The following is a 25,368-nucleotide window of genomic DNA, read 5'->3' as shown; positions in this document are numbered from 1 at the left end:
CACATTTTCTTCACAGTCTGGCACATCCAGTACAAGCCTATTCTTAAACTGCCCTTCCTCCACTGGAACATCATGCTCTCACATATTTCACCCTTTCCCCGACAGAGGCTCGGGTTCTCAATCACACTGCATCTCCCAGCAAAAAAGAGAGAGAGGAAAAAAAAAACAACACATAAAAAAAGAAAAACAACAGAGAGAGACAGGGACAGGGAGCAAAAAGAGGGACGGTTAGTCAGAGGGGGAGGGAGAAATGTGCCGCTGCAAGGTGAGGAGTGAAATAAAGAGACCAGGAGCAAAGTGAAGAATGTGAGAGTTGCTGGACACTGTATAGATTGGATACGAGGAGGAATGGCGAGGAAGTGGTGCGAAGAGATGGACGAGGTTCTGGACAAGTTTGGCCTGAGGTGAATATGTTCCTGGAGACTGTCTCCCAAATCCTCCTGACTGGGGCTGTGTCATCTGTCACTGTCAGGAATGGTGACAGCAAAAGAAAAGGTGCCCTAGATGCGGTAACAGCACAGCCAGGATGGAGAGCATCTCGCAACAGCTTTCCCTCTCATTCTCCCTCTCTGTCTCGCTCGCACTCAACCATTTATTTTGCAAAGTTGAGAGAGAAAAAAAAAAGCGCTCTGTGCCGCTGAACATGGACTGACTCCTCTCTCTTGCTCATTCTTGCATTTTCACGCTCCCTTTCTTCCTCGCTCTCTCACAGGATAGCTGTGTCTAAGTATATGACTGCTACGGTCACAACTCCCCTTTGTCCCCTTGTTCATAAAAACAAGATTGTTTTCCGCAGCTTTCTGCTGACACCGGCTCGGCACATAAACAGAGCCGTAATTTGTACAACAACAGTAAGCTACAGGGAAGCACTTTTTTTCCCCCTAGAGGCATGCATAGAGAAGGTAGGTTGTTATCCCCTGTTTACCTGGCAGAGGGAAGCAGTATTTTATAATATGGTAATAACCAACTCTGCTGAAATGTACAGCAATCCCACCTCATTCCAGTTGTAGCAATCACCTCATTCCAGCTGGTGCTATCGGAAATATGTTGTTCTGGGAATTGAAGCTGAGCTTGTGATGCTATGTGGATGAAAATATATCGGTAACAGAATAAAAGTCCAAAACAAAGAGTGCTGCACATCAATGATGTGTAATTCAAGTCGGATGTTATTCCAGGTACACACTTGAGATAAATGAAATTACATTGCAGTACAGATGCAGTACAGTCAGTTGTGGATACAGAACTTAACAGATGCCGAGCAGAGTGGAAGAGAAGAAATTAATGACTGATAATGTACTTCGGCATCACAGTAAGTGCAGATGGTGAACAAATGCGGTGAAAGACGGTGAAATCAGGAGAACAGGACATAGCAAAGCAGTGACATCAGGACCAGTTACAGCATCTAAAGTACAATGCCTGATGTTCTGTAACTGCCCCAAAATAAACTCCATGACCTACAGAGGAAGCTGCCGCTACTCTGGCTTTGTCCACTGGGTCGACACACACAGACGGCTTGTGCCAGCTTACCAGGTCACACACAGGCAAAGGAAACAGAAACTAAAGCCCACGGCCTTTCTGGAAGAGATCTACATTGGTTAAAGCGCAGGCGATGCTGAGAGGGAATTAGCAGCTTCATCATTCCAGTCAGGTGCAAATTGGTCTGTCCTGATATCATTATTCCCTCATTCCTTTTTTTTTATATACACAATAAGTATTTAGTTGGCAGGAAAGTATAATGACAGCAAATTGTCGTGTTTGATGAGGAGTGATTTTCCCCTCTCTTTTTCTGGCTGTTATCAGCTGTAAATCAACATGTGGAACAGCTGAATTCAGTGCAGTAGAAAATGATCTTGTTTACCAAGTTTCATTTGTTGCCGCTGTGTTAACAGCGTGTTACTGACTTTGAGCTGTCAATTCCAAGACGATGTGTCAACAAACTGAGATCTCTGATTGGGGAGAACTGGGTTCGCCTTTTCTGTGCTGTTTCTCAACTAAAGGTTACAACTCCCTCTGGGAAACTACCCCAGACACTGACACACACACACATACATACATAGATGCACAGACCCATCCATTCATTCAGTCAATGCCCTCCTTAGAATGTAGTCCAGTGTGACGGGGGTCAAACTTTGAAAAGGGGGTGGCGGGTGTGTCATTGACCCTGACCCCGCACAGCGTAATCCCGGGAGCTTGTTGCGAACCAGGCATGACAAACATCCGCTGTCTGATTCAGCCCTGTGCGCGTCGGTATATCTCACAGACACCAGAGAGGTAGAGTTGTGCTGTACTTTACTCTCCTCTATTGTTTTCCAAAGACAACCACCTGGTGGCAAGCTGGGGAAACAACTAATCCATCCTCATTCTGTCCACAAACAGACTGTCTAGGAATATAAATAACAACAGAAGATCGTGTCCACAGGGCTGGACCTGCCACGCTATACTCACGAGTCTGCCCCCTGAAGCATTTCACCGTTAACTTTTTCTCTCTCTTTTCTTTTCAGCAGACCCCCCGTAGTTGGACTCAGTGGGGAAGGGCTGTCAGTTCAAAACAATGTGACTTAGGAGTGAACGCTTGACTGAACTGGACTAGGGTTAGAGGGCTTTGTTTGTGTGTCTGTGACAGGAATATCAAACCCACAGAGTAAGTATTCAACATGTCTGCTTTGAAAGCTATGGAAAACTGCAGACAGAGAAAAGTGCAGGCTACAACTACTCAGAGATGCTTAACCTGAGGATGGCCACGCTGACAGTGATACTTTCCTCTGAATTCCTCCTTTCACGTTTGCATCAAGCATTTAACAGTGCACATGGGAGTGCCATACAGTATTATTAAGCAGTTAAAAAAGACAAAACACAAATGGTAGCAAAAGCTCAGACGTCACAGCAAGAAATGAATTCAGAGACACAGTTCCCAGCCAGCAAGTCACATAGCAATCACAAGCACGCAAGATGTGATGAATAAGCAACTTAAATCTGGAAAACTTACCATGTCCGGAGATCCACAGGAGCAGAAGGACCCAAGGGATCATGACTGGGGAGTGGAGAGGGCAAAACCTACAAAAAACAGTGGGCGAGTGTGAAATTGAAGTTGGCAGGCACAAACACATGCACGAGATGAGACAGTGCTCCTCTGTGCTGCTGGGGGGGGACGGATGCTACAGTCCCTCAGTGGTGTCTCCCTTTACCAGTGGAAGGCTGGTAGTCTGTCTCCGGTCCTTCTCTTCCTCTGCCCCTTCTTCTTTTCTTCTTCTTTTTCTTTTTTTCTTCTCTCTGTGTCTCTCTCCTCTCTGTGTCACTCTTCAGAGTTGCCCGTGGTCAGCGCTGCCTCACACGCTCTCTTGTTGATGTGAGCTTGTAGACTTTGTGCGTCTTCGCTGCTGAGTCTGAGCATTCACACGCTCACTCTTTCTCTCTCGCTCGCACGGTTTCTCGTTGCCCATCCATTCTCAGTCTCTTCAGCCCTCACTTGCCCCCCTCCTTCTCTTTCTCTCTCATGCGCTCTCTCTCTCTCTCACTTGCTCAACCACTCACAGAGCAGACACAGTCAGGGGATAGAGCTCCTTAACTAGACTCCTCCCTCCCTCCCTCTCTCTCTCTCTCTCGCTGCCTCGCTGTCTGGGTGGCTGTGGCTGAGTGTAAGGCTGGGAGACTCGGGTCCTCACTCTGGGAACGAAAGCTGCCATGGGAGAAACAGAGAGGGTGCAGTTCCAATTAAAATGAGAATAGGAGCAACTTGGCCTCTATAGCTACAAATAACACAGACATCCAACAAAACAAAAGTGCAGTTTCTTCCCTCCTCCCAGTTACGACCCTTGCCTCTTTGTGGATTATATTGGGGGAGGTTGTTGAAAAATGTGTGAGCCACCTTTCTTGAGAATTGATAAAGATCACATTAGCATTCAAGACCTAAGCTGTAGTATTCATTAGTTTTCTGTTTTTATCAGATGTGAATTAGATTCATAGCCACTCACTCACGGAGCCATGATGCAAGACGTCATAAAATGCTCAAATACACTGCATGCTTACTAACAAGTTTTCTGAGTTGTGCATATTGAATATAAGGGGCATTTCTCTCTTTTTTTATGTCCTAGGTCAAGCAGGGTTCAAGTATACCAGAGATGTGCTGTAGTCTAAAAACTGCACACTATTGTGTTGATGAAAAGGAGAGAAAGTTTCTGTCCTTGAAATAGTTATACATGCACACATATTAATAACTTCTCGCCCTCAACAATAATAAAAATATGGAGTTCCCAAATTTATTCCATTAAACAAATATAAATATAATCCCATGTAGGTGTGCATTCAGTACAAAGTGTTACTATGCAATTTCTTCCGAACCTCTTGAGAATATTGAAGGTTTTAGTCACACTGTGCAGCAGCTCTAAGAACACAGTATCAGTCTGCTGATCCTCCACTTAGGTCAAGGCTGCAGTATCCCGAGAACTCTTGGACTGACATTTTTTCTGAAGCTTTAAATTTATCTAACAAGTTATACTAAAGCTTCAGTAGACAACATCTTAGTCTGAAAATGATATAGCATTAATGGAAATGCCCCCCAAAAACACGAGCAGCTGCCTACCTACTAAAGTAAAGTGCTGCTAACGTTACCACAGCTCACTTACTTTTTAACACGTGTATTTAATATTGCTTAATGAGGCTATACCTGTAAGTCCAGCCTTCCTGAATGAAAGCTTAAAATAGTTTCCATCAAAAAGACAAGAGAAGTATTGACTAGCTATAGCAATTACAAGACAACACAACATTAATGACTATGCAACAGTGTTCAAATTAGCTCGTGATAATTGAAATGCCAACCAAGTTAACACTGGACATAAAAGTGTGAGCTACTAATTTTAGGTTATTTGGGTGCTAACTAATAGTATTATTCATAGACTCATTCTCATTCAGAAATGAAAAACAAAACAGTAGGCTAAAGCATGCTACCGTTACTTTACCTGCTGCGTCTGCGCAAAACACGGGTGCAGCCTTTCAAACGGAAGACACTGATGAGATAGGCAGGTGAGATCTCTGGGTGAGGCGTTCAAGTTTAAAGTGGTACGGTCCACTTTAGGGGTGTTGGTAGGTGTTGGTTATGAATCCTACGGACTGTTGTCCTTGTACAATTACCAATCTGACATTCGTTTTATTAATAATAAATTATTAATTTGAGAAGATATTCATAGTGCTGAGGGGATTACATTGATTTGTGAAATATTCAGATTTTCTACCTAGGCTATTACCTACATGGCTTGGCTCTAAATTTCACCCAAACTGCTGTTCAATGCTGATTTTCTGCGTTAAGGTCACATTTGTGTCTAGTGAAGTATCTTGAAAACCATCAAATCCATTGCCGTGCTCTCAGCCACAAGGAAGGCTCAAGGCTGTGATCCCCAAATTATTCATCTGCCATCAACATCATGCCAAAATTCCAATATGGGAAAAACGTTGCTTCATGATCTTACCTGAAAAGCAAATAACACTCCTGCCACTTGAATGATGCTAATATGTTATGCTATAATCAGCATGGTAGCATGCAAGATATGTAGGCTAACTGAAGGGGGATGGCAGGGCTGAGTGATAATTATGTTCACTATGGATCATAGGCACTTCAAATAATCAGGAGCCAATACATCCTCTTTAAATGAGTGGTAAAACATCTTCGAACACACTTCTGGTTCTCCTTTGCCTTAGTCCTTGCAGATGCCCTCTGAATAACTTTGTTAACATAGCAGACAACTATAAATAAAGTGATTAAAAGGTACAAAATATACATTTTTTAAAATATAAATAATCATTGACTTGACTTTATAGGGACACACCCTCTCTCTATTAATATGAGATGTAGCTACAGCAATGCCCAGTGCCTACAGATCAAAGCTCTGATAATGACGCAGTAAGCACCACATGAGGGCCTATGTCTACTTTATATCAATTTAATCCATCCCTTTGACCTCCTAATCTAATCAAAGGTCCAGAGTATGACAGGTGGTCTTTTCATCAGTGCAACTAACAGCTACACACAAAAACAACCCCTCTGCGGCTGAACCAGAGGATAACAGATTTGCATTCTGCCTAAGAACATGATGAGTAGGGGCAAAGAATAACAATGGAGCTGTGTTTCAGGGGTGAGCAGTGAGGGTAAGCGAGGTAAACAGGCAAACTTTTTTTTTTATGTTCAATAAGAACAATCCTTGACTTAACTGATAAAATAAAGCCTTAGCCTAAATTGTATTTTTTTTTGTATTTTTTTAATATCTGAAATATTTGGACACATTTGAGGATGATGAGCAAAGCCATTTTGTCTACTGGCGTTCATATTAAAATAGCTCAGATTCCAGGTTTAAATCAGACTAATTTTGAACAAATAAAAAGTCAAGAACATACACCTGAGATGGCAAGGACAAAACTAACGCTATTCTGCTTTCACAGCTTGGCATTGAAAGGCCCCTTAACAGTTCAAGTAAGGGGGCCTTCTTGTTCTTAACTACTAAACTGCAAAGAAATCTGAATACATAAATTCATGAAGCAAAAAAAAAGAAAAAAGAAAACAACCTCAACAACATTGTATCATAATGTCCTTACACAGGCAGAGGGGAAACATTAGAAGATGTGAGGTCTAGTAAAGCGCTCATACACTGTTAAACCCACAGTGCACCCACAGGGGGCATAATCTTAAATGACTTGGGAGACAGGGAGCTCTTCTTCTCAGGGTTTAAGAGCCTCTTTATACCAACCATGACTATAATCCACAGTCAAAAGGACATTCTCGGGAGAAAGTGCAAGTGAGCTAAAACAAAATGAAGACATAACATTTATCGGTCAGTGCTGCTTGTAAATCACCCATACTGTTAACTGCAGACCATCTCTACAATAGTGACATGTTATAAAAGTTGGTTGAAGGTCACTCCCTTGATATATCATAGTTTGTGTGGTTTATATGTATTTGTAGGAAACTTCTATTGCAAAGCCACTCCTGACTCATATTATTAATCTTTGTTATTTTTCATATATTGCAAGTCAGTATTTTTATTTTTGGTATTGTGGTATTTTAATTTTAACTTGGCGTCCATCAACTGGAATTCGAGTGAAGGATGTTCAGATTTGGACTGAGTGGGTATTCAGCTGTGATAATCACTGCTGATCTAACCTGATTCGTATGCTGTTCTTCCCTCAATAACTAGGTCCCCATGTTGGAAATGGGAACTTATTCCACAATGGACAAAAAGTGCAGACCTTTATCTGGAATGATTTTGGGACAGAAATGTTGATAAAATGTAAAGGCTATATGTTTAACTAAGATGTGCAGTTACAAAAATAAAAATAAAAATCAAGGCAGCAGAGCCAGAGGTATTGTCTTTTATATTGTATGATTTTTTCTTCCCAGTCAAAGTTGTAGTCCTCAGATCCGACCATTGCTGACTTGAGGCAATTCATCAGATTTCCCACAGCGCCCTCTTTGTACCTACAACTTCTTTTCACCTGCAGTAGCACTCCCAAAGACTTGTAAACAGACTTTGATGTGTAAAAATGGTAGACTTGCCCTTTAAGGTTTCATGACCACCTCAACAAACAACCCTGTCTCCTAGAAGCTACGTTTGTACACAACTACACTGCAACAGAAAAAAAGCTTTTGTAAGAAATGTAATTGGCAGGGTGGTGTACAAAGTGCAGGACTGTCACTGCCACATCAGAGACAGAGGTACATGGCATCTGTGGTTATGTTCAGGCATTTACAGCAGTGTGGTCAAGGTTGGTGAGAGATGGTGGTTTTAGTTCAATGCAAACAAACACATTAATGATCTGTCTATCACTGTGAACTTTTTCTGTATGAAACCAGACCACAATTGTTGCAAACACTGATCAAAGTACTGCAGATGCCTAATGTAACCATAGATAAGTTGAGTGATAATATATTCACGACAAGTATTGTACTGCCAGATCATAACTGATGATAAAATTAATTTTCTATGAATGAATACTGATATGTTGTACCAACATTGATTTTTCAAATTACATAAATTAATGTTTCATCAGTGAGTTGTGTGCAAACAAAATCTGAAGGCTTGTGATTACATATAAACCTATGGTTAAAAATCAAAGGATTGGCTGAAAAAAGGTCAGTCAAAACTAATTCACATACTTAGTTGGGTAACACTTTATTTTAAGGGGTCCTTGTTCCTGTGTATCTACCTAATTAATTACAGTGTAATTACCTATGTAACCGTATGTAATAACATGTACTTACATTGTAAATACATAGTGTATTTTGGTGTACTTACAGGTCCTTGTTACACTTGTAATAAGAAATGCCAAAGTGGCCTCTCTCTTTGCACAAGCATTTCTTATTACAAGTGTAACAAGGACCTGTAAGTACACCAAAATACACTATGTATTTACAATGTAAGTACATGTTATTACATACGGTTACATAGGTAATTACACTGTAATTAATTAGGTAGATACACAGGAACAAGGACCCCTTAAAATAAAGTGTTACCCTTAGTTGTAACAGAAAGCCCCATATGAAAAGCCCTACAGCAATATTTCTTCAGTTTTGGTTTCACAGAGTTTAATATTGTGGAAAGCTCGCATTTTATTAATACTCACCTGGAGCGTTCAAACTAGGCCTTATCATTTAATGTAACTGAGCAACAAAGACTATATATATGTATTATTAAAAGAGTAATGCTTATGCCGGTGTAGTGGGGATAACGGACTGCTTTTCATGTTAGACTGACTTTCAAGACAGGATTATTCAGGGCAGCCAGAGGTTTCTTTTCAAGTGAGAAATGGCCATAAATCTTATTTATCCAATACTACCACAAACCTGCATTTCAAAGCTCAAGGAGCACATCTTGCACTACACAGCAAAACAGCAGCCCTCAACTAATTTAATTAATTAGGTTGGGTTACAAAGTGACCTTTGAAACCCAAAGGCTTAAAAATTACCAGAACAGATTGATACAGTAAGCAATCCAAAACCAAGAGCTGAGAAAGCTTCCTGGCATTGAATGTTAAATTGTTGACTGAAAATGTAATGGCATGGAGAAATATTAACACAGTACAATTATTAATTCACTTAATACATTACATGTAACTTTTTGGCAAAACTGTAGCCACCATGGGTAGAAAAAAGGAGAAAAGACGCTGTGCTGCCTTCATTTCTAGTTCCATTCCCAAATCTTTTGCCTCCTTCCAGATGGAATGCAAAGTCTTATCCTCATACTCAAAAAGTGACACATTAAGATGACGGACAGGCACTCTGTTTTTGAGCTAAATAGAAAGTGACATATCTGTTTATTAGGGCCCGAGCGGCGACTGCAAGTCGCCCAGCGAAAGCCCTATTGAAATCGCGCTGTTTATTAGGGCCCGAGCGGCGACTGCAAGTCGCCCAGCGAAAGCCCTATTGAAATTGTAATGTTTATTATTCTTATTATTATTCACGCGACTCTTCTTGCCCCAATTTCGCCCCTTTCCCCAACTGGAAAAGTTGTCTAACTTTGCATGTCCCTCCGGCCTCATCCGAAATTCGATATTTTTGGGTCGTCGCACATGGTCGACGCAAAATGGCGAAATAGCGCCCCCTACAAACTTTCAAAATCCCCATAGGGAATTTGAGTGACTTTGTCCGATGTTGATAAAATTTGGTACACATATGTATTATACCCAGATATGCAAAAAAGCCTCTTGACCTCATGACCTCAACCCAACAGGAAGTCGGCCATTTTGGTGTAGATTTTTCCCGCCTAAATGTAACTCCTCCCAGAGCGTTCGCCCGATCAAGTTGAAATTAGGTATACCACATCTCCAGACCTAGCTGAGCTTATCTTGTGCTCCGTGAGTCCGTAGGTCAAAGGGCGTGGCTGCCAGCGCTCAATTCACTTTGGCGTTCTCGCCATGTCCATACGTGTGGCACTCACGCCCACATACTTCATCCAATCAACTTCAAACTTGCTGGACATGACGATGGCTCTGCCCTGAACGTCCCGATATATTAACTTCCCACGTAACTCATAGCGCCCCCCGGTGGTAACAGGAAGTGTACTAAAATTTGGAAAATGTACATACTTTGCCCCATCAACTTCATTCCACTTCTACAACATGCAGAACCAGTTGGTGAAGTTACATTATGAACGCTGTGAAGCTACGAGTAATGGCGTCCCTGTGGGGGCGTGGCTAACATTCCTCGCTATGACAATACGTTTGCCCTTTGGATGGCTTTATTGAACTCCTATCAACATGAAAATTGGTACACAGGTCCAGGGTCACGACCTCAACGTTTCTATGTACTCATAGGCGATCTCACTCATTCGCCCCCTAGTGGAAACAGGAAGTGCCATTTTTTGCATCAACATTGTCCGATTTCCACGAAACTTCACATGTGTGATGAGGGGCTGACCCTGAACACACCTGCACGCATACCATTACTGCCCCCTAGTGGACAAACATTTAACTGCTCATAACTCCCTCATTCTTTGTTCGATTTCCACGAAACTTTACATGTGTGATGAGGGACTGACCCTGAACACACCTGCATGCATACCATTACTGCCCCCTAGTGGACAAACTTTTAACTGCTCATAACTCCCTCATGCTTTGTCCGATTTCCACGAAACTTCACATGTGTGATGAGGGACTGACCCTGAACACACCTGCACGCATACCATTACTGCCCCCTAGTGGACGAACCTTTAACTGCTCATAACTCCCTCATGCTTTGTCCGATTTCCAAGAAACTTCACATGTGTGATGAGGGACTGACCCTGAACACACCTGCATGCATACCATTACTGCCCCCTAGTGGACGAACCTTTAACTGCTCATAACTCCCTCATGCTATGTCCGATTCACTCCAAACTTCACATGAGTGATGAGGGGCGGCCCCTGAACGCACCAGACCACATGCGGTGACTGCCCCCTGGTGGATGAACGAAACATTGCATTTTTGGCCTCCTTCCAGGTTTTTTCTCCATTTCTGCTCCGCGCCACGGCCCCGGCGTGCCTCAGGCCCCGCGGTGGCATGGGCGAGCGAGGGCCCGCCATCGCCGCTTGCGGCTTTAATTATTAGGGCCCGAGCGGCGACTGCAAGTCGCCTGGCGAAAGCCCTATTGAAATTCGTTCATGCCCCAACGTGCAAGTGACCCCAAAGTGCAAGTGACCCCAAAGTAATCAAGTAATCAAGTAATCATGTGGTATGGAAGACCCCCGGGGAAAAATGCTATATTGAAATTGTAATGTTTATTATTATTAGGGCCCGAGCGGCGACTGCAAGTCGCCCAGCGAAAGCCCTATTGTAATTGCTATGTTTATTATTATTATTATTATATTCTCCCTAAAATCGCATTTTTGGGGGCCTCAACATGCCCCAAAACGCGTGAATTTTGGCATGCACATCAGGCCTCGCGAAAAATTTGATATTTTAAAGTCGTTGGAAATGGGCGTGGCCAAATGGCTGAATAGCGCCCCCTACAAACACGTGTCAATGGCATCGCCATCGTCTTACTTTGTCATACACACACAAAATTCGGTATACATATGTATTATACCCAGATATACAAAAAATCCTCTTGACCTCATGACCTCAACCCAACAGGAAGTCGGCCATTTTGGTTTTGAGTTTTCCCGCCTAAAATTAACTCCTCCCAGAGCGTTCGCCCGATCAAGTTCAAATTAGGTATACCACATCTCCAGACCTAGCTGAGCTTATCTTGTGCTCCGTGAGTCCGTAGGTCAAAGGGCGTGGCTGTCAGCGCTCAATTCACTTTGGCGTGCTCGCCATGTCCATACGAGTGGCTCTCACGCCCACATACTTCATCCAATCAACTTCAAACTTGCTGGACATGATGATGGCTCCGCCCTGAACGTCCCGATATATTAACTTCCCACGTAACTCATAGCGCCCCCCGGTGGTAACAGGAAGTGGACTAAAATTTGGAAAATGTACATACTTTGCCCCATCAACTTCATTCCACTTCTAAAACATGCAGAACCAGTTGGTGAAGCTACATTATGAAGACTGTGAAGCTACGAGTAATGGCGTCCGTGTGGGGGCGTGGCTATCATTCCTCGCCATGACAATACGTTTGCCCTTTGGGTGGCTTTATTGAACTCGTATCAACATGAAAATTGGTACACAGGTCCAGGGTCACGACCTCAGCGTTTCTATATGGTCGTAGGCGATCTCACTCCTTTCGCCCCCTAGTGGAAACAGGAAGTGCCATATTTTACATCAACATTGTCCGATTTCCACGAAACTTCACATGTGTGATGAGGGACTGACCCTGAACACACCTGCACGCATCCCATTACTGCCCCCTAGTGGACGAACCTTTAACTGCTCATAACTCCCTCATACTTTGTCCAATTTCCACGAAACTTCACATGTGTGATGAGGGACTGACCCTGAACACACCTGCACGCATACCATTACTGCCCCCTAGTGGATGAACCATTAACTGCTCATAACTCCCTCATGCTTTGTCCGATTCACTCCAAACTTCACATGTGTGATGAGGGACTGACCCTGAACACACCTGCACGCATACCATTACTGCCCCCTAGTGGACGAACCATTAACTGCTCATAACTCCCTCATGCTTTGTCCGATTCACTCCAAACTTCACATGTGTGATGAGGGACTGACCCTGAACACACCTGCACGCATCCCATTACTGCCCCCTAGTGGATGAACGAAATATTACTTTTTTTTTGCCTCCTTCCTGGTTTTTTCTCCCTTTCACCTTCGCGCCACATCCCCGGTGTGCCTCAGGCCCCGCGGTCGCATGGGTGAGCGAGGGCCCGTCATCGCCGCTTGCGGCTTTAATTATTATTATTATTATTATTATTATTATTATTCCCACACCCTTAAAACGCCATTTTGACCCCTTTCCCAAAGGCGAAAATGCGTCTACTTTTGCATGGGCGTCCGGCCGGATCCGAAATTCGATATTTTTGGGTGGTCGCACACGGTCGACGCAAAATGGCGGAATAGCGCCCCCTACAAATTCCAAAAATGCCCATAGGGAATTTTGCTAACTTTGTCCGATGTTGATAAAATTTGGTACACATATGTATTATATCCAGATATGCAAAAAAGCCTTTTGACCTCATGACCTCAACCCAACAGGAAGTCGGCCATTTTGGTTTTGATTTTTCCCGCCTAAAACGAACTCCTCCCACAGCGTTCGCCCGATCAAGTTGAAATTAGGTACACCACATCTCCAGACCTAGCTGAGCTTATCTTGTGCGCCGTGAGTCCGTAGGTCAAAGGGCGTGGCTGCCAGCGCTCAATTAACTTTGGCGTGCTCGCCATGTAATACGATTGGCTCTCACGCCCACATACTTCATCCAATCAACTTCAAACTTGCTGGACATGATGATGGCTCCACCCTGAACGTCCTGATATATGAACTTCCCATGTAACTCATAGCGCCCCCCGGTGGTAACAGGAAGTGAACTAAAATTCATTAAAAATACATAGTTCACCCCATCAACTTCATTCCACTTCTAAAACATGCAGAACCAGTTGGTGAAGCTACATTATGAAGACTGTGAAGCTACGAGTAATGGCGTCCCTGTGGGGGCGTGGCTACCATCAATTCCTCGCCATGAAAATACGTTTGGCTTTTTGATGGCTTTAATGAACTCGTATCATCATGAAAATTGATAGACAGGTCCAGGGTGGAGACTTCTTCCATCTGATAGGAGTGTCGCTCATGTGGCCCCCTAGTGGAAACCGGAAGTGCCATTTTTTGCATCAACATTGTCCGATTTCCACGAAACTTCACATGTGTGATGAGGGGCTGACCCTGAACGCACCTGCATGCATACCATTACTGCCCCCTAGTGGACGAACCTTTAACTGCTCATAACTCCCTCATGCTTTGTCCGATTTCCACGAAACTTCACATGTGTGATGAGGGACTGACCCTGAACACACCTGCACGCATACCATTACTGCCCCCTAGTGGACGAACCTTTAACTGCTCATAACTCCCTCATGCTTTGTCCGATTTCCAAGAAACTTCACATGTGTGATGAGGGACTGACCCTGAACACACCTGCACGCATACCATTACTGCCCCCTAGTGGACGAACCTTTAACTGCTCATAACTCCCTCATGCTATGTCCGATTCACTCCAAACTTCACATGAGTGATGAGGGGCGGCCCCTGAACGCACCAGACCACATGCGGTGACTGCCCCCTGGTGGATGAACGAAACATTGCATTTTTGGCCTCCTTCCAGGTTTTTTCTCCATTTCTGCTCCGCGCCACGGCCCCGGCGTGCCTCAGGCCCCGCGGTGGCATGGGCGAGCGAGGGCCCGCCATCGCCGCTTGCGGCTTTAATTTCTCTTGGGCCTGCACATCCGCTGTTGAGACACCGAAAGGTCTGAAACACTGCTTTCTGCTGTCATGTGTGCGTCGCAGTGTGCATGTGTGTGTTAAGTGTGTGTTACCATGAATTTGTATTTTGAAATTAGCAAATCAGCCAGTTGTCTTTCAAGGAAGGACATCCACTCAATCTTTGTCAGTCAGATGATTCCCCAGAGATGCTACAACTCTATATCCCTGGTGCCTCAGATTCTCATTCTAATCAAGTCTGCAAAGTGGCAGAGCAGGGGACCCAAATGAATGGAATTAAACAGAAGGGCAAGGTGTTTTAAGGAAGCTGGAGGAATGACGACATCTCATTTTTATCCACAGTACTTTTTAATGGAAGGACGCTCGCTTGGAGAACGAGGATGCTGATGGCATACTGTTCATATAATTTGCATTTCATTTAGCATCAAATGGAAAACAAAGTGGACAGTTGTTATGATTTTGTTATCTTGATCAAACAATTACTTTATATCATAGATCTACATGAATATTCTCAATTAACGCACACTTCACATCCTCTTCCATGGTCTTTACTGATAGTTCTGATCCAACTGGCTTTAATGCCAGTTTGGATAAGAATAAAAAAAAAAGTCTAAAGGACAAATTAATAGCAACTTTATGCATAGTCGAGACCATTAGCTCAGGGATCACCTTTTTTCTGCACTGTAGTCCTTTATCTGAATGCTCTGTCCTCACTGACGTCTCACCTACATGAAAGATCACTCGCTCTCCTTGGGACGGCACTCTGCTGACTTTGCTGATATAAACTTAAGACGTAATTATGCTTTGAAATGAAGTGAAATTCAAGCTGCACATCAAGAACTCAGAGAGTGAAAGTGCAAGGTTCAAGAGGAGGAGAGAGAGCACAATTAAAGACTTTTGGTTCAGTGGAAATGAAACTTGGAGCACAAACCTGCTTGGTGCAGGATTGTATTGCATTAAATGACCTCCTGTCAGAAATGACCAGAAATGTTATATTTTACACAACATGTTAACTGCATTTTGATCACAAACTGGCAGCTAGTGTATACTGAGAACCCCAACTGTGAATCCTCACAGTTTGCAAGCCTGTTCACATCAAAGCAAAGGCGGACACGTCATGCAAACATGTACTTTTGTTGATCTAAAGTGTACCCCCCCCCCTCTTTTTTTTTCTCAAAGCAAGCCTGCATAAGCCTGGAGCTCTTCTCTGACTCAGTCGAGTTCACACTGCTACAGGGCAGCTGGGTCATTTGACTCTCTGCCATTTGAATTCCATCTTAATTGCACCATGGAAATGAGTTTTTTTTTTTTTTTTACATGCTATGCAAAATAGCACTATGGATTTGTTTGCCATACTCGTCTGGAGACAAGCAAGGAGTCATGGTCAGCGGTTTGACCTCAAGAAAGCTTGTCAGGGGTCACGGGTCTTTGCATAAGTCAAGCTGAATTCCCTTCTTGATAGGGAAATGGGCGCGTGTTGTTTTACATCTGACAGATCGAACATCGACATGTTACCATTGCTGCCTCTGTTCCCTTCTGTAGTGTGGTAAACAAAAGCAGTGCTGTGAACTATGGATTTGCCCTCCCTCAGGCTTGAAGAGGACTGTCCATATGTTAATCAAAAAGAAGTAAACACATCAGTTCAAGGTAAACATTTAGCTAAAGAATAAAACATATTTGGTGGACCAGTGTGACTTTATGAAAACATGCCATTGAGCTTTCTGGCATCATGACTCTGTTTTGGGGGAAAATCACAAGTGATTAAAACAATAATAATCATATTAACGTAAGCCTTTACTTTTCATTTAGAACTGTTCCTTAAAATTCCCTTTATTAATATTTTTTCCTCATACATGCAGATAAACAAGTCAAGCTAGTGTTGTTATGGGACTATTTCTCTCATCAGTATTATTATTTGTTGCATACAGACATGGTTCTCTGGGGTACATCTCAAAGGAAGGCATCCCAGAGGAGGATGTGTTGATCTGCACTGGGATGGTATAGACCTCGTAAAACACATAAAACGCTGATGTTGTGCAGAAAAGAACATGCGAAAATGTGATGATTCAGCCACTTATTAGCCTACACTAATAATATTCAGTTAACCTACTGTAAGTGTTTCGCCAGTGGTCGTAATTGAATATTCAGAATGAGCCGCAATATCTCAGCATCCCACATGCCCGAAGCCGAGCCTTTACCATCATAAACAAGTTATTCTTGTGAAAAAGTGAATCCCACATGAAAATAATTTGCTGGGAATGTTGTTTTATTTTACATGTATTTTTAGACTGCAGCCCAACACAGACAGCTTTTCTGACATGTGACAAAGTGTAATTCTTAGGTTGCAGAGCCTCACGAATTAATGCTCCCCTGGCTTGGTCAGACTGCATGAAAACATTTTGATTTGATACATAACACTTATTTTGCCATATTGGCTTGAGGTGGTAACTGTCTTGAATTGATTCTTACAACATCATTTTAATTTAAATGGATTTAACAAATTAAAATAGCTATTTGATATTTATGTATATTACAGTTTTAATATACCATTAGGAGTATTTGATGACAAACTCTAAGCATTGTGTGCACTTAATCAATTCAGTACAACAATCCAGCTCAAATTACACAGCAGCTGGCATTCTGGGGGGTCTCTGTCCACAATAGTTGTTCAGTAGTTGGTTAGTCAGCACCTCTAGCTGTGGCCAATTAACACCATTCACACAATATCATTGCAGATGTGTACACTTCACAGATGCCCGATCAGATCCAACACCAAATATCACACAATAATTGCTCGCAGGCGTAAAGACAAAGCAGCACAGAACAATACAACACTCCCACTATGTATAAAAACAAATGCTTTCACTTGCATTAATCCATGCTGTTATATGCATGATTATCTCAATCAGCTCCACGGATGAGTACATAGCACATGCACTAAAATAATTCAACACAAGTGCACTGAATTTCAAAAATCACAATTAAAAGCCTGGAAGTAACCAACACACAGCTGGAGACAATATGAAGCTGCTTTCCAGGCAAAAACAAAAATGTTGTTGGTGTTACAGATAGATCAAAGTATTAGTTCTTATTCATCACTGCCAGACTTGTATCAGTGATAACTACGGGGCATCAGAGCTGAGTGGTGTTAGACTTTTTGTTTTTGTTTTGTGTAAATCAGAAACTCCTGTGTGACTAGCTCTGTGGATGGCAAACAATGGAACTCTGATAAGGTGTTTACATGCAGCAGTATATAAATCCTTTAAATCTGTTTGGAGATATAGGTTTCTCAAGTTGATTTAAAGCCTAATGCAAGTTTCTGATACTACGATGTGATATTCATGTGCACCAGCCCGACTTTGTAAGCCATGCACAAGTGTGCACAAAATCAATATTTGGAAACTCAGCATTTCCAAAATATGATTTTTTTTTAAAATCGTAAACTTTTTCCTCCCATTAAAAATATATTGATGCATTCCTTGTTTCAGGTTAAAAATGTCAGGGCTGTAGCGAGTGACAATAGAAAGAACCGCATCAGATGTTTGCGAATGTAAAGCTAAAGTTTGCTGGGTTGCATCAGCAACAAACACCTGCTGGTTTACCTGTCAACCAATTTGGCGCAGAGAACACACACTCTTTCTTGTCTTTATTTTGATTTTTCACAATCTGAACCTTTCTCCAACCTTTTAAACGCTGTACAGATGATTACTCAGGTTCTGGTGAAGCCATTAAAGAGAAACAATGAAACAAGCTCAGCACAGACACATCTAAGAATTCAATAGCTGTGAAGGTGGCAGGATCATTAAGGAGACAGAACTTCTGATGCTCAGTGTAGTTCAGTCACCAGGCCCAAGGGGTGAAAAACAAAAACTTCAACAAGTATACTAAATGCAATTCAAGTTGAATATACAAGAAAACAATGTGTAAAAAAGGGTAGAGCTTTCTTTCTTGTATGTCTTGACAAACATGTATTTCACTACAAATTCATCATGTCATGTTTTATTTATTATTATTTTACATGTCTTGTTGTTGCTTGTGTCCCTGTGTGTTTTCTGCGTGTTCTTGCCTCTGTCTTCCTTGTAAGTCCAATAAATCTTGCATTTTTCCCCCCACCGATGCTTTGCCAATCTTGTCTGCATTTTTGAGTCCTTTTCAGAATCGCAATAACCTGACAATCAGTTTTAAACGATATGACTTAATTTCACACAAATGCATTTAGGAGCTGTCCCAGGTACTTAATTATTGATGAACACATTGAATGACAAATATGTAACTGTTGTTTAATTTTTCAAATGACTCATGTGGTAATTTAATAAAAGGCATACATGTCTCTGATAATGACAATGACTCACCAAATAAAGCTGTCAACTCTGTGCTTGTTCCTTCACTTTGTAATTGTTTTTTTCCAGATCTGATCATGCAAATAATAGTTGTTGTAGACAAATCAATGTGCATCTATGTGCTTTTAAACTTCACTACTCTTATTGTTTGGATTTAGTCTTAAAGCAGAAGTAAGTGGTCCGGTCGTTTTCGCTAATGCTGCGTTCCAGGCAGGCTTTTGAAATCGTAAATTACACCTTCAAGTCACAACTTACGACTTTGTAGCGTTCCAGGCAACCCACTTGTGTTTTTCCGACCTGTTTTACCGGTGAAAGTCACTATAACGGCCACTCATAACTTCCGACCGGTGAACTCGTACCAGATCGAACTGGTACGACTTCACGGTCGGAAAAATACGAGTTTCCTTGAACGCACCATAACAGTCCTCGTCCCTACGTCGCCACATTCACGGCGTCCCTTGGCTGCACACACAGCCCTGCATGCCGTTCTCTCTCCTCATTGGATAAAAACTGTAGGATACGATAAATGTTTTCTCCTCGGCTCAGAGCAGAGCAGAGTGACTGACAGACCCGTGTTTCAGACCAAACACTCTATGTAAGTGATTGCTGTCGGAAGATATAACTATTTAAGACTTATATTAACACAAATATATCACTTACTTCTGCTTTAAGTGATGCTACAATAGGTTAATCATATTTTCAAAAAGCCTTCTCTCCAGTTGTTAGATGGTGTTTGTGTTACACCTTAACCTCTTTTTCCAGTTAATCTATCTTTTGTTTGTACACCTTCCAGTATGAAGACTTTCTGCCAAGGAGATTTAAATATATAAAACACAAGAGAAGGTAATCTGGTGCTAACTATAAATGCATACACATTATTATTAATTTTGTTTCAAGAAATGAACCAGACAACTAGTTTATTCAATGTATGCCCTTAATGTGTACATTAATATCCCCTTGTAAATTAATCATTTGCTTATGTTTTTGTGTCCAGCTGTTGAAGTCAGAGCACGTTTATCTTTGTTATTCAAGCAGACATGAAATGCACAGTCTTCAAAAAGTAACACTAACTATTCTCAAAAGAAAATTGTTAACTACAGCAGCAGTGTTTAGACAGTGTGTAAGCAGTATGTGGTGATAATGTATACTGCTTACAGCACAGTGCAAAAAAGCACAACTACAGTACAGAGGAGCAGCCTGCAGCTGACTGTTTCAACCAGCTGCAATAAACCATGCTAAAACTAATATGATGCCTTAATGCTGTTATAAAATATGCAGGAGTTAAGAAAAAGCAACAGCGAAATTGCTGGTCTTTAGCCAGGTACTTTAAGGCAGTGAGTGGAGGGAGTTAACACAGAGGAGACAGGGAGGGAGAAGGCAGTGGCCTCAAACTCTAGGCAGTATAGTCATTTCTGCTTATGCTTAAGTGAAAATGTAATTAGTTTCTCTGATGTTTGGATACTGGTCCATCTGTGCAAGAGTCATGTAAGGGAAAAAAACTGACATTCATATCATATACAAGGTTTTGTAGCCCCAGTGTGTTCACAGTTTAGCATTAATTGCACCCAACATAATTACTTGTTGTAAAGAGTATAAATAGTATAAAGGTAAATATGACAATTAAATCAATATACAAATGCAAACTAATATTAATAATAATATCATTGTCTGTATTGCAGCAGCAGCTGTGGCATTAAGTTTTAATCAGTTACTTTTTCTTCATGCAAATCCTATGGGCGTTAATGGGGCTATTTTCGTTGAATGAGAGCTTTATGTGGGTCAGACTGTGTTTTCCTTTGACAACCCCTGAACACTGCTGTTGTGCTGCAGTCTTGATTAATGGCCCAGAGAGTGTTACGCTGACCTGAGACGGAAAGTGTTGGTTGCTGTCAGAGACACAACAAAACCCTACAGTCCAAACAGAACTCTGATTTCTGCTGCTCTGACATTCTCCTCAAAAAAAAGGAAAAACAATGAAAAGATTAAATGAAACAATCTGTTCACTGCGAAGCTCAGTGACGTCAGCATGAAGGAACCAAGGCCCCATTCTCTGCTACACAGGAAGAATCTTGAATAAATCTGTGTGACCTATGGTGGAAATCTCCATAAACCAGTGATTTGTTTACACCAGAGTGAAGTTACAGTAGTCTTTCATATTTGAGGCCTTCACTTTAAAGGCAACAGCTCTTCTTTACAGAACATTTTGGTCTTACAGTACCCACTAATCATGATACAAAAATATATTTACACAACATACTGTGGAACAAATATAGAATTTATTCAGCATCTTGCTTCTTCATTCATTATGCATTATCCTTGTTCCCTGTGTTCCACTTTGCAGTACATTCTTTTTTTTTCAAGTGTGCCTTTAGGAAATAATCAATGGCCATCACTATATTTCAAGTGCTGATGACTTATTCAAAAAGATGATTCTCCACTCTCAACGCATAAAGGGAAAAAAGAAAGACACTTTAGTGCTGAGTGACACTTCAATTAGCCTCTTGTCCTCCGCTACTAATAATCAGATTGTGAGCCGTGTAAAGGACAAGGCAGGTCATTAAAATATCCTCAAAAACCTCTGGGCTGTAGATTTTGCTTGTATTTGCTGACAGCCATAGTGCTGTGGCAACCCCCCACCAGCCCCCAGCCCCCATAGATGAAATAAAAGCTATCTTCCTGTAATTGCTGAGGAAAACGGATTCACCGGTGTCGGAAGCACTTTATGTGCCCTCTAATTTCGTTCAGCTCTTTCTTCAATTGCCAGGCCCCCTCGCTGGGGCCCTCATCTATCCCGTTCACTTCTCTTCAGTGTAATGTCGCTGAGGACCCAGGTAACTGAATTACGTAGGCATAGCGTTATGACAGTGTAATCAGACAACCAGCGATTTGTCGAAATTATCTAACAATATGTCGACACTTGAGAAGGAAAACTCCTCCATTAGCTTGTGGTGTACATGCTGGAGTACAGACTTATATTTTATTTTATTCAACAAACAGACTTATGTGATTTTTATAAAATAAACTAGTATTTCACCATGAAGAAAAAACTCTGATTTCAGCCAAAACCACTTACTGCATTCATCTCTAAAACTATTAAAACCCCAATTGCCCTATTTGAGGCTAAATATGCATTGTACTATCCTGTTCTGCAAAGCTCTTGATTGTAAGAGTTAGGACAGTGAAGTGTTGTGGAACAAAGGCAGAGTAAATGTGAGTGACAGAACTGGGCTGTGTGTGATTCCTCATCTTCATTTGTGACGCCTGTCTTTGTCCTGTTGACTGGGCATGAACAGACGAAAAGCAGACCGACCGTTTAGCGTGGAGTTATATTTGTCCAGACTCCAAGCCATTTCTTCAACACTTAGCAATAACACTGTTTGCACATCCACCCACAAGCACAGGAAGAATCTGTGCTGCGGATGCCAGCGTGTGGACTTTGGTACAAAAGAAGCAACTGGTGTTAAATGTACAGTATCTGTTAGACCTCAGCACAGTGTTTCCAAATATATTTACAAATGTGTGAGAAAATGTGTTCCTTTTAGGTCATAATGCTGGTATGCAAAGTGTTGGACTAGCATGACTACAGAGTTTGCATGCGTGTGCAACTGGTTCTTCCCTAAAGTTTCACATAGACTCTCAAGGAACAGAAAGGACAAAGTCAACTGGGGCAGATACATTTCATCAACTCACTAAGAAGTCAAAAATATGGCGGTTAATAAATGAGTCTGCAATTAATCTTAAAAGAATCTTTGTTATTTATTTTTAAAAAAGCCACCAGACATATACTGTAATGGTTCTCACACTTTAAGCAGGCTCTGCTTTGCTGTGAGCAGTTCAGTGGTAACATCTCCTGTCAGAATTGTTCTCCACAACAGTGCAGTTGTTGCGGAAAATCATCTTTGTGAAAACAGAACTTATTGGTGGAAGACTGCCAAGAATGTGTTACCCATCCAGACGTCTGTATCTGGTCAGAGGATTGAACTCTTCACAGGCTTTATCATGTTTTGAATAAATGACTATACCCGTCTGATTTTGTGAGAGCTTCTAATTATGTGAAACTTTGCTGCAAAAATCATCAATACGATTCAAATTTCAGCACAACTGTTGATTGATCAGGTTGTCTGTTAATACCCAAGATGCTTTACAGGCTTGTTTAAATTTTTCAGTACCCCCTCATACTGTACATCTGAGACCTATCAATTATTGTTCCCATACCTAATGTTATACAGAATAATAATAATTCAAAAAAACACGCTGATTTACATTTAAATCGAAAATCACTATCTTTTCAATAATGATGTGCACTAATCCACCTTCAACTATCACCGAAGGAGGTTAAATTGTGAAAAATGACATGCAGCAGTCAGAGGATACCATTCGTTGTGCGTCTCCTGGGACCTAAACCCTGTTCTTGGTAGTTTCTTTTCTTCTTTGAAGATAGGGGAGGAGGAGGAATAGAATTGGGAGGTGTGGCAGGGAGTTCACACAATCTCTTTTAGGTTCCCCTACACATTGCAAGACACAGTGAATTTAATACCTTCTTTTATCTGTTGTGCATGCAGCAGTGAAAGGGAGGAGCTGCAAATGTCAAGTCTTTATACTCAGGTAGTATTCACTGCTGTGTCTTTAGGCGCCTGGGTGATTTAATTCCAAGTGGATGGATGCGGATGCTAATGTCAAGTCTTTTTCAGTACGGATTTATGAGCACATTTAAATGATTGTGATTCCTGCTAATTGGTTAATGTAGTTTTAACTGCCAACAACATAATATGACAAAGTTTAGAAAGTGTGTCTCAATACTATTACCAGGAGAAGAAGCAGATACTGGTTTACCGGTACATTAAAAAATATTTATGCCTGCCAAATGACACAACTTACACTGACTGCATGCAGTGTAATGAAACCAAGGTGGTTGTGCCTGGAACAAGGACACCCTATGCCACGCTCATTCAAGTCAGTGCATTTCCAATGATCTTGCTACTATTGTCTGACATGTTGACAGTTCACCAATTTATCTACTTGTGCTGTTTTTACATTTAGCCCAATGACAGGTAATCATTTCAAGGGTTTTAGAGTGGAACAAAAACACCTTGAAGGCTGAAGTTATTTGGCCTTGTTCCACGTACTCTCTGTTTTGTTGCCTATAGTGTTTATTTGAATTTATCTGTCAAAACACAATCTTGGGAAATTTACAGAAACTCAATATACTATGATGCTGTGATCACCATGTATGCCAATAGCTGCTGTTCAATAAGTAACACTACAGGGAGCTAAATACTGGGTGTTACATTTCTAGAGCTATAGACTATACCAGCAGCATACACTTAAAAAGGAAAATGAAAAACAAAGAAAGAATTATTAGATGATTGGATGGGAGCAATCTGATAAAAAAAGAGTGGACATTTCTATTCTTAAGAATATCTTTTGATTTCTACATGACCTCAAACTAAACTACATCACTACCACTAAAAGGAAGCTTCTACCACTTACAGAGTGCATGTACTGTACAGCACGCACACTAAACCATATTGCAGGCTTAATTAATGAAGCTTGCATCGATCCATCTGTTTTCTGCCTCTTATCCAGGGTCAGGTCACAGTGGCAGTGGGTTAAGAAAGGTGGTCCAGACGACCCTCTGCTCAGCAATGCCTACCAGTTTCTCCTTAGTTTGTTAGCTTGTCAAACGAGTACCACCAATTAGCCAATAATATATTGCTAAAATCTATCTATCTATCCATACATCCATCTCTAGTATGACTATACTTTCACTACAACAGCTATTCGCTTATTATAGGGGATTTGAAATTTCCTTCCTTTATGAAATGTAACAAATACTCTTACTAACCCTGCAACCCACTAATATACAGTATCACCACCCACACAGATTAGCATTTCAGTCATAGGGAAAAGCACACAACCTTTAAAAAACATGGGCCTCAACAGCTTGCCTCCAACAGCATTGGCTCAAATCAATACAAAGTTCAATAGCCTTGATTGAAGATCCATGTGCTGTTGCCTCCGACATTCTGTCTAACTGTATAGCATTAACTATCTTACAGTATAATGAATGAATTTTGTATTCAGACCACACATGTTTAATGTGAATCTGCATACAATCGTCAAAGAAGTAACACTGACAAGTCGTGTTAAGCGTGATCAGTCAGAAATTGATTCAAATCGCAGTTGCCACCACATGCTTAAACAGCTGTTGTTGTTGAGGAGAGTAGGTGGAAGACAATAGGACGAAATGAACCTTCTTGACCTGTCAGGAGCAAAGCAAGTAGGTCCAAACTTTGATTACCCATCATATCACGAGGTGCAATAACTTCTCTGCACCCACTCATGCACCAAGAGGATTAGAAGGATCCAGATAGAAACAGACTTCAATGAGCCAAAGCGATTGTTCAAGTTATAGAATCGTCTGTTATTATTCTAACCCTTGACTTCACAAGCTTTATTAGGCATTCGCTTTCAAGCTGCTCTCTCAGAAAGGGAAGAAATCAGATACATGCACACAATAACAGATAGCAGTCAAGCTGCATTTTCCACTGATAGCTGGTATAAAACACTGATAAAGGCATAACCACATTTGTAACAGACAATTTAAATCAGAGTTAATATGTTTTGCATGCCATTTTTATGTATTCCAAATCCTAGTGAGTGAA

The 25,368-nt window shown here is 41.5% G+C and overlaps 1 protein-coding gene across 16 annotated transcripts in view; it reads right to left on the bottom strand.

Moving 5' to 3' along the window:
- The window catches only part of kirrel3b (kirre like nephrin family adhesion molecule 3b), a 167,164-nt gene extending 163,736 nt beyond the window's left edge, over positions 1-3,428 (bottom strand). For 12 of the 16 annotated variants that reach the window (XM_085795130.1, XM_085795131.1, XM_085795140.1 and 9 more), the window contains exon 1: positions 2,987-3,358. In XM_085795130.1, coding sequence (XP_085651256.1) covers positions 2,987-3,107 — 121 coding nt within the window. In that variant the 5' untranslated portion in view covers positions 3,108-3,358. Of the gene's footprint in view, positions 1-2,986 lie in introns of all 16 variants that reach the window. The other 4 variants (XM_085795147.1, XM_085795145.1, XM_085795141.1 and 1 more) reach the window with 4 other exon arrangements.
- Positions 3,429-25,368: the final 21,940 nt, after the last annotated feature.

Source organism: Trachurus japonicus, chromosome 13 (genome assembly GCF_045865225.1).
Source record: "Trachurus japonicus isolate A0001 chromosome 13, Traja_1.0".
Classification (NCBI taxonomy): Eukaryota; Metazoa; Chordata; class Actinopteri; order Carangiformes; family Carangidae; genus Trachurus; species Trachurus japonicus.
Note: the sequence above shows the minus strand (reverse complement) of the source record. Positions and strands in the feature narration are given on the sequence as shown.